Source organism: Amblyomma mixtum, chromosome 1 (assembly GCF_055824585.1).
Source record: "Amblyomma mixtum isolate Tamu chromosome 1, ASM5582458v1, whole genome shotgun sequence".
NCBI classification, from domain to species: domain Eukaryota; kingdom Metazoa; phylum Arthropoda; class Arachnida; order Ixodida; family Ixodidae; genus Amblyomma; species Amblyomma mixtum.
Genome location: NC_143012.1, coordinates 204102987 through 204117995, shown reverse-complemented (window position 1 = coordinate 204117995; position 15009 = coordinate 204102987). Strand labels below are relative to the sequence as shown.

General features: G+C 48.4%; 1 protein-coding gene across 18 annotated transcripts in view; it reads right to left on the bottom strand.

Moving 5' to 3' along the window:
• LOC149370603 (mediator of RNA polymerase II transcription subunit 25-like) overlaps positions 1 to 15009 on the bottom strand; it is an 89417-nt gene that overhangs the window by 7441 nt on the left and 66967 nt on the right. For all 18 annotated transcript variants that reach the window (XM_089562310.1, XM_089562321.1, XM_089562314.1 and 15 more), the window contains 3 exons: positions 14375 to 14605; positions 10461 to 10562; positions 7627 to 7749 (listed from right to left, as the gene is read on the bottom strand). In XM_089562310.1, the coding sequence (XP_089418436.1) occupies positions 7627 to 7749; positions 10461 to 10562; positions 14375 to 14605 (456 nt within the window). The remainder of the gene's footprint in view (positions 1 to 7626; positions 7750 to 10460; positions 10563 to 14374; positions 14606 to 15009) is intronic.

Here is a 15009-nt window from a genome sequence, read left to right as displayed (position 1 = left end):
GGAGTATAGCGTCCACTGCCTTCTTCATGCCTGGAACATCATTGCTGTTGCTCCTCAGGGCATAGCCGTAGTAGTTTGTGATCTTCTTGATCTTGTCCTGTGTCAGCCGGCCTCTTCCACCAAGAGACTCACCTTGAGCCTTCTTTTTGTCAACCAGGTTCCGCAGAGCAGTCCCCATTCGCTTATGGACGTGGTTGATACAATCTTTCTTTTCAACCTTTATGAAGCCATACACTTCTGCTTCTGATAAAGCATGAAAAGTACGGCTGTCTCCATCAGAGAGGACGGTCGTGTAGCGCAGACCATGCTTAGCCAGAGACCTCTGAAACATGGTCAGCGCAGCCTCCACTTCCATGCGGCCAGAGTTGCAGTCAATGTTTCGCTGGCACTCGTGGGTGGCGAGCCAGTCACAGTACCCATCATCTTGTGGCTGTGGTCCCACGGCACATCCGAGGCAAAAGTTTGAATAAACAACGTGGTCGATCACCAGACCAGTGTAGAGCTCAACAATGCAGCCCACACTTATGTGGGAGCTACGACCTCGGGTCATCCAAGAGCCATCAAAAATAACGTCAATATTCCCAACTGGGTTCAAGAAATCTCTATATAGATCCTTGATGACTGCCACACTGGCAGCTTCGCTTGCAGTCGCTGTGCTCTCGCAGGCTTTCACGAAAGTTTTCAGGTGTCCCTGAAAGGTCTTGTGGTGCAGACCTCGGTGCGACAGGTTCATAGAGGCGCAAAAGTCGGCAAGGGCAGTCACGCCTTTGCCTATCGTCTGTATGCCCTTCATGGCCCTCATGTTTACTTCGAAGGGAGTAATGTTGGCAGTTCCACTTACTCGTGGGGAAGAAAACTGCTTCTTCTCGAAGTTGCAACTGCCGCAGACGAGCTGGAGCTTTACAGCTAAGCCGTACTCCTTGTCTGATGCCTTGCTCAAAGTCAGACTTGCAGTGCCGCAGGTTCCGCACTTCGATTGCGCGAAAAAGTTGTTCAAAACTTTCATATCCACAATCACAAACTCAGTACCAGCATCACCGGTCTGGCACTCCGCGCTGACACCAAGAAGTTCGAACTTGCGCTGGGTCGCTGACTTTTCCGACAGCGCGGACTTCGCGTGCGCCGATCGCTCAGCAAGCTGCGCCTGCTCCGCCGCTGAGTAGTACGCGGCATCAACACGAACTGTACCGTGATCCGGGATGCAGTTCGTGGTGGAACTTGGTCCCGCGGTGTCATCAGCTAGCAGCGTGGCTGACGTTCCCGGCAGATCGAGCGAGTCCGGCACCGGCTCCAACGCAGGTCCCGACGGCGCACATGTGGCCGACGCCTTCGGCTTTTTGTTCCACGCTCGCTTCTTACGGCTTCCAAAAGCTCGTTGCGTGCACGGTTTAAGTCGGCTGTCTCCCGTCATCTCGCTCGCATGGAAAAACTCCAGGCACAAAGCAGAAATGCGGCGCGAAGAGAAAAAACAAGCGCAAAAGCAGACGCGCACGAAGCGGCAGCCACGGCAGCGAACGCAAAAGAGAAAGAAAAAAAAAATGACGCGCCGGTCACGCGCCGGTCACGCCAGCCAATGGCAGGCGCGGAACGGCGCGCTTGAAAAGCGCGCCGTGCGCGAGCCAATCAGCGACCCGGAAACGGCCTTCGGAAAACCGGCCAGGGCAGCCGTTTGGCTTGAGCGACGCCATTTTGAGAAGTCGCGAATCGCGCACAAAGAAAACAGCTTCAAATCAAGCCCAAGATGGCGGCGATCGGCTGGCTGCTGCGTCCGTGGCGCGCGCGGGAAGTTCGAACAAATTTCGCCCTTTTGAGGGCATTTCGTGGCTGCCTTGGTATATTGAAAGCAGATTTTATCGCATTTCCCGGCCGAATTTAGCGTTAATAATTTGAGAATAGGTGCTCGAAAGGTTAAACTTTCCGAAAATGAGTTTTGCTCAAAATCGATTTTTTGACCATTTTTGACTGTTCTAAGACCCGCGTCTCCCCTTAAGGGAACGAAGCGTATGCCCGTCAAGTATGTGGCGAACTCCAAGGCGTGGATGACTAGGCCAATATTTTCAGAGTGGTTAAAGGAATTTAACCAGGACGTCAAGCGGCAAGGCCGTCAAGTTTGCCTACTGCTGGATAATTGCTCGGCGCACCACGTCGAAGGCCTGCAGCTCTCGAACATCGAACTGCACTACTTCCCGGCCAACTGCACGTCCCTAATACAACCCCTTGACAAAGGGGTCATTAACAGTTTTAAAGGCTGTTACCGACGCCGACTAATCCAGAAGATTCTTCTGGACATCCGGCTGGAACGGGAGATGAAGATTGACATTTATCAAGCAGTCGCGGTCAGGGCAGAAGTTATTGTGAATTGCTTTTTAAAGGCCAGAATAGCAAAAAAACGCACAGGCTGGTGCCGATGACGAGGAAGACGTTTCTACTCCGTCCGATGTGGCCAAAGCGTGGAACGAGCTACGCACTAACGGTGGTGTACCCGACGACGTTGAACTGGATGACTTTTTGTTTGCCGACAACGCCGCCGTGGCTACAGAGGAAATGACTGATGCAGCACTAGCGGAAAGCGTGCAAGATGATGGTGATGATGGTGCTTGTGATGCAGATCAGTGTGACGTGCCTACTGCAAAGGAGGTGATGAACGTAATGGACGTTATGCGCCGTTTTGTCGGCTCGCGCGGCGATGAAGGAGCTCTACACGATTTAGCTTCTTTGGAGCGGCGTGTTGTGCCTGCACTTGTGCCGAAGAAGCAGGCAGCAATTATGCAATTTTTCAGTGTAAAATAAATATTTGAAGGGTGAGTTCACCTTCACTGATATCTTGGGCTATATGATTTCGTTTCTGCATCATTCGTACGAGCCTTCACGCAAAACCTGCATGTAACGAAAACCTGCATGTAACGAAAACCTGCATGTAACGAAAAATCGGGAGCTTTTTTCAACTTCGTTATATCCAGGTTTAACTGAGTTTAACTGTATCCAGGTTTAATTGTATACTAACAAGGCACTCTACACTCCACCTCCACCAAACTTCACATGTCCCTCATGCATGTTTTTGTGCAGCTTTGTGCAGTCTTCGTACAGGTTTTTAGGAGTTGCCCATGGTGTGAGACGAGAGCAAGAGAGACACGAATAAACCATATGCATGTGAAGTGTGGTGCAGGCTGTGCTGCAGAAATGCTTTAGGGGCACGGGGTGGCAAAAGTGAAACCACATTAGGGGGGGGATCTACAGATCGAGCTGAGGTTTTAGAAAATGTCTGCAAGAAGAAAGTGGACTACATACTCCAATCGTGTTCTATCTACCTCAGGCTGTACAAGATGCATCAGGTGTAAGGGTGTGCGAGCATTGAAAATTTTAAATACAAATCAAGCGTTTGTTCACGACTGCATATTCAATTCGAGAAACTGATATTCAGGGGTTTCCAAATACTGTAAAATTCCAGAATATTCGGCAGTGAACAAATACTGCTGACTTTCATAAATCCGACTGGAGCAAGACCACAATATGTGGACAATTTATCCGAAGATTAAGTTTAAAGTGTGAGGAAAAAAAAAAGTACAAAGGAATCCTCATCGCTTTCTTCTCCATCATTTACTGCAAAAACCGGTCACATTCGGATGCTGCTAGGTTGAACCTCATGCAAAGATTCACAAGCGGGCTTTCCCACATACAACATTTGATGAAGACAACACTGATAACCATCCGCTTCGAACAATCACAATGCGAAAGTGCATTGTTTCTTGTTTTATCTTTCCATAATCGGTTTCATATTGGACGCCAAACCCATACCACTGATCCTGTCGCCTTTGTAACTTTTCAAGCATGAGCTCCAACGTCTCGTTTTGGTCAACTGTGATATGTGGGAAAGCCCAATTACGGAATTTCACATTGGGGCTCCTAAAGAAAGAGAGGAGGGGTTGAGGGGAAAGTTGAAATGAGGAGTGACCGACAGGGCAAGTGACTGTCTGAATGTTCTGCCCAACTGCATAATGCACTGTAGCCCTTGCACATCTGATGTGCACGTAACAGAAGGCATGATGGCAATAGGAGGACCCCAGTGACTCGGCCAAAAAATTTCTTGGCCGAGTAGTTTCAGTTTCTGAGCTCTGCCGGCAGCCTGAGGCTGTCAGCCACGCATTCACCAACCATCTGAGCCATGCTGTGCGTTGATTTTGAAAGATGACTGGCATGTTGGTGGTCATTTTTTATTCACTTTTGCAGCAGTTTCGCCGTTCTGACGTCAATATGTGTATTCTCCTTGCTTATGTGCGCAATGTTTTTCCAGCACGCTAAAACTGCACACTTATCACGGGCCGTTCGCAAATGTGAGATGAAGTGTCCTCACAAGGCTTGACCGCACTTAAAGGGCCACTGACCAGGGTCCGGACATTTTTGAAAAACAAGCCCACTGCATAGATGAGGCATCGAAGATAACCTCTGCAAAATACTAGAGCCATGCGCGCCCCGAAAAGCTGCGAAAATTCAAATCAAAGCCCGTTCGTTCTTTCCTTCCTTCAAAAACGGGCCCGGCCCACTACTCTGCACCCCGCTGACGTCAGGGGGGGGCTACTTTCGCTAAAGGCACTCCATTGGTGCATCGTTCTGACTGACGGGAGAAGGTTGGGCGTAGCCTTGGCGTCGCGTCGTCTGCACAACGCTTTCCGCAGCGCCTTCTGTTCTGGCTCATGCCTACAAACCCGCATGAAGGAACAAAAAAAAAAAAAAACTGCGGAGGGAGCGTGCGGCGACAGCCTTGAACCCTAGCCATAAAAAGTAAAAAAACAGTAAAACTGAGGGAGTTGGCTCGCCCCCCCCCCCATCCCCCCCCCCATCCCCCCCCCATCCCCCCCCCCCATCCCCCCCCCATCCCCCCCCCCCCGTGGGGGGATCCCCCGTGGTGGTCCGTGGCCCTTTAAGCATTTTCGGCAGAATCTTTTTTTTTCTTTAAGACAGGAGAGAGGCATTTGATAACGCCGCCTTCAGATAACATGGCCATTTCTTCCAGTCACCTGAAGGCCGAATTAACGAATTTTACTACCAGTCACGTTGGTTTTAGCTGCTAGTCATTAACAATTCATGAATCTCATTGCATGCTGCACACTTCCGTTGTCTGGTCAAGAGGTGTACTTTCTGCGCATCTCTTCTTTTTTTGTACAGCATTTAGCTGGTGTGAATTTGTTTAATTTCAGTTGCAAAGACCACACGACATTCTGAAAAAAAAAAAAAAGCGACAATGTTTGCCTATTGATCTCTTTCTGAAATTTATTTTCGTAATGAACAGATATTCGATTCATTATTTGAAGGAATTTTTGTTCATGTTCTTATTAGATTTATATTCAAAACTTTCAATATTCATACATCCACTAGTTTTAAGCATAGATTTACAGCAGCATTTAAAAACAGCCTTTCAAGGCAAGGAGATGCTTTCTTCAGCACGGCGTTCTGAATCACAATAGCTATACTCCGTTTCACACATAGCAGGCAATGCTGCCAAAGCTAGAGCGCCTGTTTACTCAGGCTAAGTCCGCACCCAAAAAGTAGTTCACCCTACAACTAAAGTGAACACAAGCATATTTCGTTGCGACAGATGTTAAGTGTTGTGAATGACAATTTCCTGGACTTCGTTTTACCTCTTGCCACATTTCCGTCGTTCGACTCATTGAGACTTCATGAAGTAAAAATGACTGTGGTGATGATATGCGGCTAGCAGGGAGAATCGCCCTTACTACATCCGCGCCTAAAAAACTAGTTCACAATCAGTGAAAATTATAGCCAGACGGTCCGAGTACTGAGCGCCTGATGGCTTCGACCCTGATTTTCAGTGCTGGTGCTTAGTTTTATACCGTGCTTTTTTTTTTCGTCCAGACACTGACCGAGGCTTCGAGACGGACGAATGACATTTGGTGAAGCAATATGCTTTTGCAGACGCACTACTTCCACAGCCTCTGCAGCGTTGCCTGTTATGTATGAAACGAAGTACAGTCGAACCTTGTTATAACAAACACGGATACAACGAATTATCGGATATAACGAAGTGAAAGAAAAGTTTGGTTGGACATGCTTTATTTCTAAGGGAGTTCTATCTGTATAACGAAACGAAAAATTCAAAATTTGACACTGTATCGGTTATAACGAAGCAGTTTTTTTATTCACGGGGCTCAAGATGCGCAAACAAGTAGGAAAAATCTCAAAACACGCTAAATTTTGATCTTTTGAAGCGCACGCACCTAAAATGTGTTTGAATCACCCGCGCTTCCGCACGCGACGCCATCTAGGGAGAGCGAATGAATCTAGCATCAACGGCTGCCTAGCACGTGACTGACACGTGATCGAACCAACGCCCGCTCCCCGGCCACCCCCGCCGTCGCAATTTCCGACCCGCGCGCGCTATCTCTGCAGTTCAATCTGTAGACGCCGTCGCGGAACGCTTCTTAAAGCAGTTTCGCTTGAAACGAAGATAAAGACATTCACGGCAGTTGACAGCGGGCGGCAGTTGACAGCGGGCGGCGCAAGGAAAAGTCATTGCCACGGACTTCGGTGTTGCGCCTAGCACTCTTATCTATCTAGATAAGATGGTTATCTTGAGCGCAAGGCAAAGATTGCAAACGCCCACTCTGCAGGCGCTGTGAAGAATGACAGCAAGACAGGATGTTGAAGATGCCTTGTTTGCATGGTTCAATGACGTTATAGCGCGTAACCTGCCTGTGTCTGGTGCCGTCCTTCAAATGAAGGCGAGAAGTCTCACTTCCGTCAGAGGCCACAATGACTTTCATGCAAGCAGTGGCTGGCTGCAGCGATTTAATGACCGCCATCGGATTGTTTGCCACGTCTTGTCTGGCGAAGAAGCAGCCGTTGGCGCCGAGAATTGCGAGAAGTAGGCAGAAAGCTTCCGCATGCAACTGGGAGGCAAGCGGACAATTTCGGCGAGACGACATGGCGTCAGTTGGTGGTTCCGAACGTTACGTTCGAGGAATTCATCTGTGCAGATGACAACTTGGCTGTGGCGCCCGAACTGACCGACCAAGAAATTGCTGATCAGGTGGTTTCTGCAGATGATGCTAGAAACAGCGATGCATGTGAAGATGGCAAAGTGCGAGCTCTCAGCAGCGCCGAGGCCGCTGACATGGCCAGGAAGTTGAGGGGGTACCTCGAGAACCTACCTGTGGCCAAATCAGCTGACATCGGGAAAGCGCTGCTCTGTGTTGATTTCGTTGAGAACTATAACCTGTCAAATAGTGTGAAGTGCCGCCAAACGGAGATTACGTCGTTTTTTAAATAAATCAGTTTTTGCACCTGGCCATGCATCCCGATTTGTGAGTTCGCTCTTGCTTTCCAGTACGAAATGTAAGGCGAGGTTTCATATGCTTATACCACGCGTTAAATTAAAAAATAGTGCATTTTTTCAACCCTGTGCTGTCCCCATCTTAAAGTACTCTTTACTTGGGCTTATTAGCGACCTTTTCTGCGGGAATTTGAGTGCATAATTTTATAACGAATATTAGATATAACGAACAAATTTCCGCGCAAAATGCGACTTCGTTATAACGAGGTTGGACTGTATAAGCAAGCAGATGTGACACATGCTTCTCTGGCACAGACTACAGAGGGAACACAGCTCACCTGCTGAAGAATGTGCCTCAGGTTGGGCGTCTGGTTTGGCTGGAACCTCTGCTGCTGCTGCTGCTGTTGTTGCTGTTGCTGCTGTTGTTGCTGCTGCTGTTGCTGCTGCTGTTGTTGCTGAAGCTGGAAGTGAATGGGAGGTGCAACTTTTATAGCCATGTGCCAATGGCACATGGATCCAATTCCACTGACAAACGAGCAGGAGCTTTTTTTCTGCACGCTCAACTTAGTAAACGAAACAATGACACTTAGGACACACAAATGCCAACAACAAACAGTTGTTGCTATTCACCTTGTACAGCCACTCTCGCAGCTCTATGGGACACGACTTGGGTGAAGAAAATTTGTTAGCCTCGAGGATGGGTTGTTTGAAATTCGATGGTGCACTGTGCAATTTGCACATGCTGAAACAGGCTGGTCACACTAATTTCTATAACGAGCTGCATGCAAAGACAAAGCTGAAATTCGAATTTTCACCTCTGATAACACCTTATTGCAAACCTAGTTGATAGCATACCACAAACATTTAACAACGTCGATTCAAACAAACAGGTACTGCATACTTCTTGCACGCATATTTCTGCGGCTACTGCCGTATTTACTCGCATAATGATCGCACTTTTTTTTTTCAAAAGATTGACGCAAATTTAGGGGAGCGATCATTACGCGGGGTAAATTTAAAAAAAAAAAAATTTGAGCACCGAAAACGCAAACAAGTCGCAGGCAGACAACCCTTATTACACGGGCGCGCTACCCGCAGTTATCGATCTCGGCGATCTCGGCTTACGTCGATAACCGAGAAGGTAGAGTGCGAAAAGCGCAAGAGCTGGCCCACTTCAAGAACGTACTTTCTTCGCACTAAATCACGTTCCAAGAGCAACGCATCAAAATAGGCAGTGTGTATAGTGCTGCGCGACGGCGCTTTTATGCGGCCTTCGATCTCGCCCGATAGCGCGGCAACAGCGCACACCCCGCGGCGCTCAAGCTACGCATTTTACCGCCGTTACGCTTACGCCGAAAAATGTCCGGTCCCTGCCGCATCGTTAAAGTAGGCGACCAATTCGGAATGCTCGCAGCACCAGATTCCGCGAGCTTACCGCAATGATGCCGCCCGCAAGCGTGGCGGACGACGGCGTTCTGTACTCCCTAGTCATCGCTAGGCCTAACTTGTTGCGTATCGAAGCCACAGTGGACGGCGCTTTTGAATTGACCAACGCTATAATGAATGTTCTACTTATCACCATCATCATCATCAGCCTGACTACACCCACTGCAGGGCAAAGGCCTCTCCCATGTCTCTCCAATTAACCCTGTCCTTTGTCAGTTGCTGCCACTGTATCCCCGCAAACTTCTTAATCTCATCCGCCCACCTAACTTTCTGCCGTCCCCTGCTACGTTTGCTTTCTCTTGGAATCCACTCCGTAACCCTTAAGGACCAGCGGTTATCTTGCGTTCGCATTACATGCCCTGCCCAAGCCCATTTCTTCCTCTTGATTTCAACTAAAATGTCATTAACCCGCGTTTGTTCCCTCACCCACTCCGCCCTCTTCCGATCTCTTAACGTTACACCTATCATTTTCCTTTCCATAGCTCGCTGCGTTGTTCTTAACTTAAGCTGAACCCTCTTTGTTAGCCTCCACGTTTCTGCTCCATAGGTGAGTACCGGTAGGATACAGCTGTTGTATACTTTTCTCTTCAGGGATATTGGTAAGCTACCATTCATGATCTGAGAGAACCTGCCGTATGCGCTCCACCCCATTCTTATTCTTCTAGTTATTTCCCTCTCATGATCCGGATCTGCGGTCACTACCTGCCCTAAGTAGACATATTCTCTTGCTACTTCCAGCACCTCGCTACCAATTGCGAACTGCTGTTCCCTTGCTAGGCTGTTGAACATTACTTTGGTTTTCTGCATGTTAATTCTTAGTCCCGCCGTTCTGCTCTGCCTGTCTAACTGATTGATCATGCTTTGCAGTTCTTTTCCTGAGTGGCTTAGCAAGGCAATGTCATCAGCGAATCGCAAATTACTCAGGTATTCTCCATTAACTCTTATCCCCAACTGTTCCCATTCCACTTATGGCGCTGCCTTACTCACAACCTTATTGTTTCATATTAAAAGAAATATATATGATCGATTTCAGCGATGCCTTCGCAGCGGAACTGGCCAAGCAGATCGGGTCACTCGCGCTGCAACGGCGGCAGCTGCTGCGTGGCTGTGAACGTAAAACTAGCTAGTATCGCAGTTATTACTCCTACCAGCAACTCGGTACAGGCCCGCGATCCTCACGGAGGAATCATTTTTGATGTTCCCGTATCCCAGGGCTTATTATTTATGAGAATAATAAAGTTTAGCCGGATCACCGCGCCACTTCGTTCGTTGCACCGCAACCGAGAACGGTGGCGAGACTTGCGACAACGGTGAACTGTGATTCGAGATAACCGCAGTTAAGTTTGGCATCCGCGGTTAAGCATAGACGCATTTAGACTGCCCGTGTGACCGCAGGTCAACCAACAGGCGGCTGCCGCTGCAATGCTGACACAGCAAGATGGTAATCTGCACGTGCCATCTGTCAGACAGATAAGCAAGTACGATCATCGTCGGCTAGACTTGACATCGTCGACAAATTGCCATGGCAAGTTCGGGGGTGCGATCATTACGCGAGTGCGATCATTATGCGAGTAAATACGGTAGTACTCTCCCACCAAAACTTCCTTGCCATGCTCTGCACCATTCGCACCAGAGCCTCAGAAGGAACAAGTTCGCATCCCAAGTAACCGGCCCAATATTGGGCCGATCAGCTGTGACCACTGAGGTGCCAGCGGCTGCCACTGACCTGCTGTGCCTGGTGGGTGACCACCCGCTGCTGCTCCAGCATGTACAGCTTCTCCTTCTCCTGCGCCGCCTCCAGTGTGAGCCGCAGCTGCTCGATCTTGCGCTGGATGGGGACCCACGGACAACAGGGAGTCAATCGCCGACCCACCCAACACAGCTCACTTCGCACACGGGCTGCTGTGCGGGGCAGCAAAACACTGGCCACACTGCTAATGCAAAACACTCTGGCAGTTTTTTTTTTTTAGTTACACGTGTTTTTTGTTAGGCCTTTAAGGGGGGACACTGGTCTTGAAAAGAAAATTTTATTAATGAAGTCATAGTTATGAAATTTTCAGGGCGCATGTATTTTTGTCCGCTGATTCTAGATATGTCATTTAATTTCATGTAAAACAATTCCTTGAGCACTTATGCACTTTTTATGCAAGTATTTTGCTAAAAGTTTTGAAGAAAATTTGCTGCAGGAAACTCGCTGAAATGTATGCTATTGGGCTCTCTTGACACCAAGGAATACAATAAGGGTGAAATTATCATCCTGGCTCTCGTAGAACTTGAGTAATAGGGTACTGAAGCTGCCACTTCTGAAACAGGAATACACACTTTCCTTCTCATTTCTGAAGCGGCAACTTCAAAACTCTATAACTTAAGTTCTATGATAGGCAGGAAGACAATTTCACCCTTACTGTATTCCTTGGTGTCAAGAGAACCCAATGGCATACATTTCAGCGGGTTTCCCGCAGCAAATTTTCTTCAAAACTCTCCACAGAATACTAGCATAAAAAGTGCATAAGTGCTCAAGGAATTGTTTTACATGAAATTAAATGACATATTTAGAATCGGCACACAAAAATACATATTCCCTGAAGATTTCGTAACTGTGACTTCATTAATAAATTTTTTTTTTTTCAAGACCAGTGTCCCCCCTTTAACCGTGACCTGAATGACTACATCGGCTGCAAGCCCCTTGCACCAGTACTTCAGATGGAAATAACCCACTCATGGTGTGCACACGTTGGCGCAGTAAAACTCAGAAGTGCACGTAAAGTTTTCACTTTCAACACATCTTTGAAAGAGTACCATCCTTAAGCCCCAACTCCAACGACACTTCCTGGGCGTACACGCCCAGCATCGGCACTCTTGGCGTACACCGGAACGGGCGTCGAAAAGGGGCTTGCATCTCCATGTCCCTGGTGCTGGCTAGCTCCCCCTCTCGAGTCGAGGGAAATAATTTCAAGCAGTGGAGAAAAGGGGTTGGGGAGCGTTCAAAGGACTAATTAAACCGCGAAGAAAAGTTCAGGGAACTCAAAAGAGGTTCAAGCCGTGAATAAAAGAGTCACCGAGACTCTCGCCATCTTCCAATTGTTGCAAACCAGACCCGGCTTCCGACATGTGCGTGAGCGCCCGTGCACTGACGCTAATATCAAGCACGGATAGTTATTGATCGGCGCTTCGCAGATGTTCGCTGGCGTCTTCTGCAGTGCGCATGTGCAGACTGGTTCTGGCGTATTCCAAGAGCGCCAACGCTGGGTGGGTATGCCCAGGAAGGGCCCTTGGAGTTGGCGCCTTAGGAACGAGCAAGCGCAGTGTCCCACTTCCTGTTATGATTTCCTTTTTTGAAGACAGCCAGGAATGATCGTGAAGAGAACCTTGATACTGTCAACTATTGTGCCTTCTACTTGCGCAGCTATACAGGCTTTAGAAACCTTAAAGAATAACTGCATGGCATTCCATAGTCAATGCTGCCACCTGGTATTGCAAGGTAGTGTGCTGAAGAGGCGGTGCAAGAATAGCAGGGCTCACGCCAACACTGGGCCTGGAGGCCATGGTTAAAAAAATTTAGTGGCAACCAATTAGATTAGGGGCAACCAATTAGGGGGCTGTATATATTGCATGTAGGCCTGCTGTTGTTGAGTCATTTTCTTAGTCATTTTTGTTTTTGCTCAGTCATTCTTTGTCCTGCATCTCTTCCTCTCCCCTACAAGTGGAGAGGGGGACAGGTGGAAGGTGGAGAGAAGCAAATACCCCTAAACACCACTATGCAGGTGGAGGCTTCACACAGACGTCGACTGACGCAGCATGAACAGATCAGTTTCGCTGGCCACTGCACAAAAGCACTATGCTATCACCGCAGCTGATTATGCTTCGTGTTAAACTGCAACACTCTAGCACTCTGCGTTGCACGTCATCACCTTCATCAACTTACACCCAGTGCACAAAGTCCTGAAAGGAACGGTAACTGGCTCCATGGGTCAGCGGACACCTCAATCGCGCTTTGAGCTATGTGGCAGTAGTGACAGAGAGATGTCTGCTGCTTGAGTTACCGTTTTGGTAGAAGCAAGAAACTGAAGCAACAGGCCACTGGTGGCGTTGACAATTTTGAGGAAAGGAAAGGGGCATAACTGGCTTCCTCCCAGTGGACACCTCAATCGTGCTTCCATGCATGTGGTGTTGGTGTCCTGCTTTCGCACAATATTCCACCAGCAATTTTTGTGGTAAGTGGATTCTGAAAACGCTTATTGTGCCATTCAACCTTTTTATGTGCCATAAGTATTCAAAATAATTGCTTTGAAATTATTCGAAGAAAATTACTATTTGCTTCGAATCCCCTCCGAACCAAAAAATCAATATTCGCACATGCCTAATGATTTCTTCTTTCAGATAATGTGTTAGATGACATTATACAAGGATCACCCGATGGCATTGATCTATGGCCGCGAAATAACTTAGAACTGAATTTCTTCTTGACGCCGTTTTGCTTTCATGAACGGCACGATAGCTGTGTCATGTGGTAGATTAGGTCACCTGAGGCATGAAAAAATGGCAAAATAACCACAGATTGTCGCCCCAGCTCCTGAAGGCTTAAGTATTGTAGTGAATTAAAACTACGTATCAGCGGTTATACTTCAGTTCTCTTCGCGCCTCATGTGACCTAAACACCAACTACATGTTACAGCTAACGTGAGGTTTGTGAAACCGAAAACCCCCTTTTCGCCTCTCACTCTTCTCTTGTATGGACAATGCCCCGCATCAGTTTGTTGTTTAGCCCCAAATTGGGGGTACCCGCAGGGGCAACCTTATCAAATGAATCACTTCCCTACCGAATGGAGTCGTGGCTTGCGAGCATTTAGGAGAAGGAAGTGCTATGCTGCACGCTGTCACAGGCAACCTGATCTTTGCAGTGATAGCAGAGGCTTCTAAGGACTGCATGGCACCCTCCCACTTGAAAAAGTTTCTGAAAGTTCACCTCGTTTCTCTCGGTTCGCTGCGGTTACTGGATGATGTCTGCCCGAGTTTGCCGAGAATGCAAGCGAGCAGTGTTTCATGCTAAATAACTTTAAACAAGACTCTGACAAGTAGAACGTGTTGTCGGGCTAGCTGGTTCGATACTTCAGACATGGTAGTTGCGCGAAACACACACACACACACACACACACGCACACCCACATCCACCCACATCCACCCACATCCACACACACACACACACACACACACACACACACACACACACACACACACACACACACACACACACACACACACACAAAAGACAGGGTACAGGACAAGCGCAAGAGGAACACATAAAGGTGGGCCCGCTGAAGAAGAAATATGACTAAGTAGAACGTGCTGTCGGGCTGTTGGTTCAATACTTCAGACATGGTAGTTGTGCGAAACACACACACACACACACAAGACAGGGTATGGGACGAGTGCAAAAAGATGGGCCCGCTGAAGAAGAAATATGACAACTGTGGGCATAAAAATAATACTTCAATCTAGTGCTTCAATCTCATACATTCACTCTTCAAGACTTCTGGATAGCTACTTCTAGGTATTTTGTGACAAGTACAGACTCGATGAAATTTTGTAAGTGGCCCATGGAACTGCGGACCAACAGCACCAAGTGCACCGTGCACTGACCAGGTTCTGCTGGCGCTCAGCTTCCAGCTGAGAGAGCCTGTTGGCCTGCTGCTGGGAGACGGCGGCTGCCTGTGCCCCCGGGTGGCCGGGGGGTGGGCCCTGGGGTGGAGGGGGACCCTGGGGCGGGGCCCCCAGGGGTCCCCCCCTGGGGCCACCCACCCCAGCCATTGTCAGCGGCTGGGCATTGGGCGGCACCTGCTGCGGTGGCGCCTGCTGCTCGGGGGGCATCAGCTGCAAGCACCAAGGTGGGGATTAACGGCAGAACGTGCACCAGGACAAAGACAATCCAATGTGGCACCATTTATGGGAAAAGTGCATCGAGTGCTTCTTCTGCCAGGAATGCTAGCTGGTTTGACTCAAGCCTAGAGCTGGCTGCCAAGTAACAAGAGGTACTTGCATGACTCATCACGAACATACTAAGGCAGGCCATCTTCTACAGTAAGTACAAGTAACATACAGCGCTGTGCAGTATTAAAGGGAACACGCATACACAAGGCTCCAGTTCCAAGCCATACGGGCAGAAGACATTCGGAAGAATGCCTTACATGTGTACGAAGCACAATGAGGCGCACTTTGCGTTAATAAGAGAAAAACTGTTTCCTGTAATGAGGGCCACGCACTGCTGCATTGTCTTC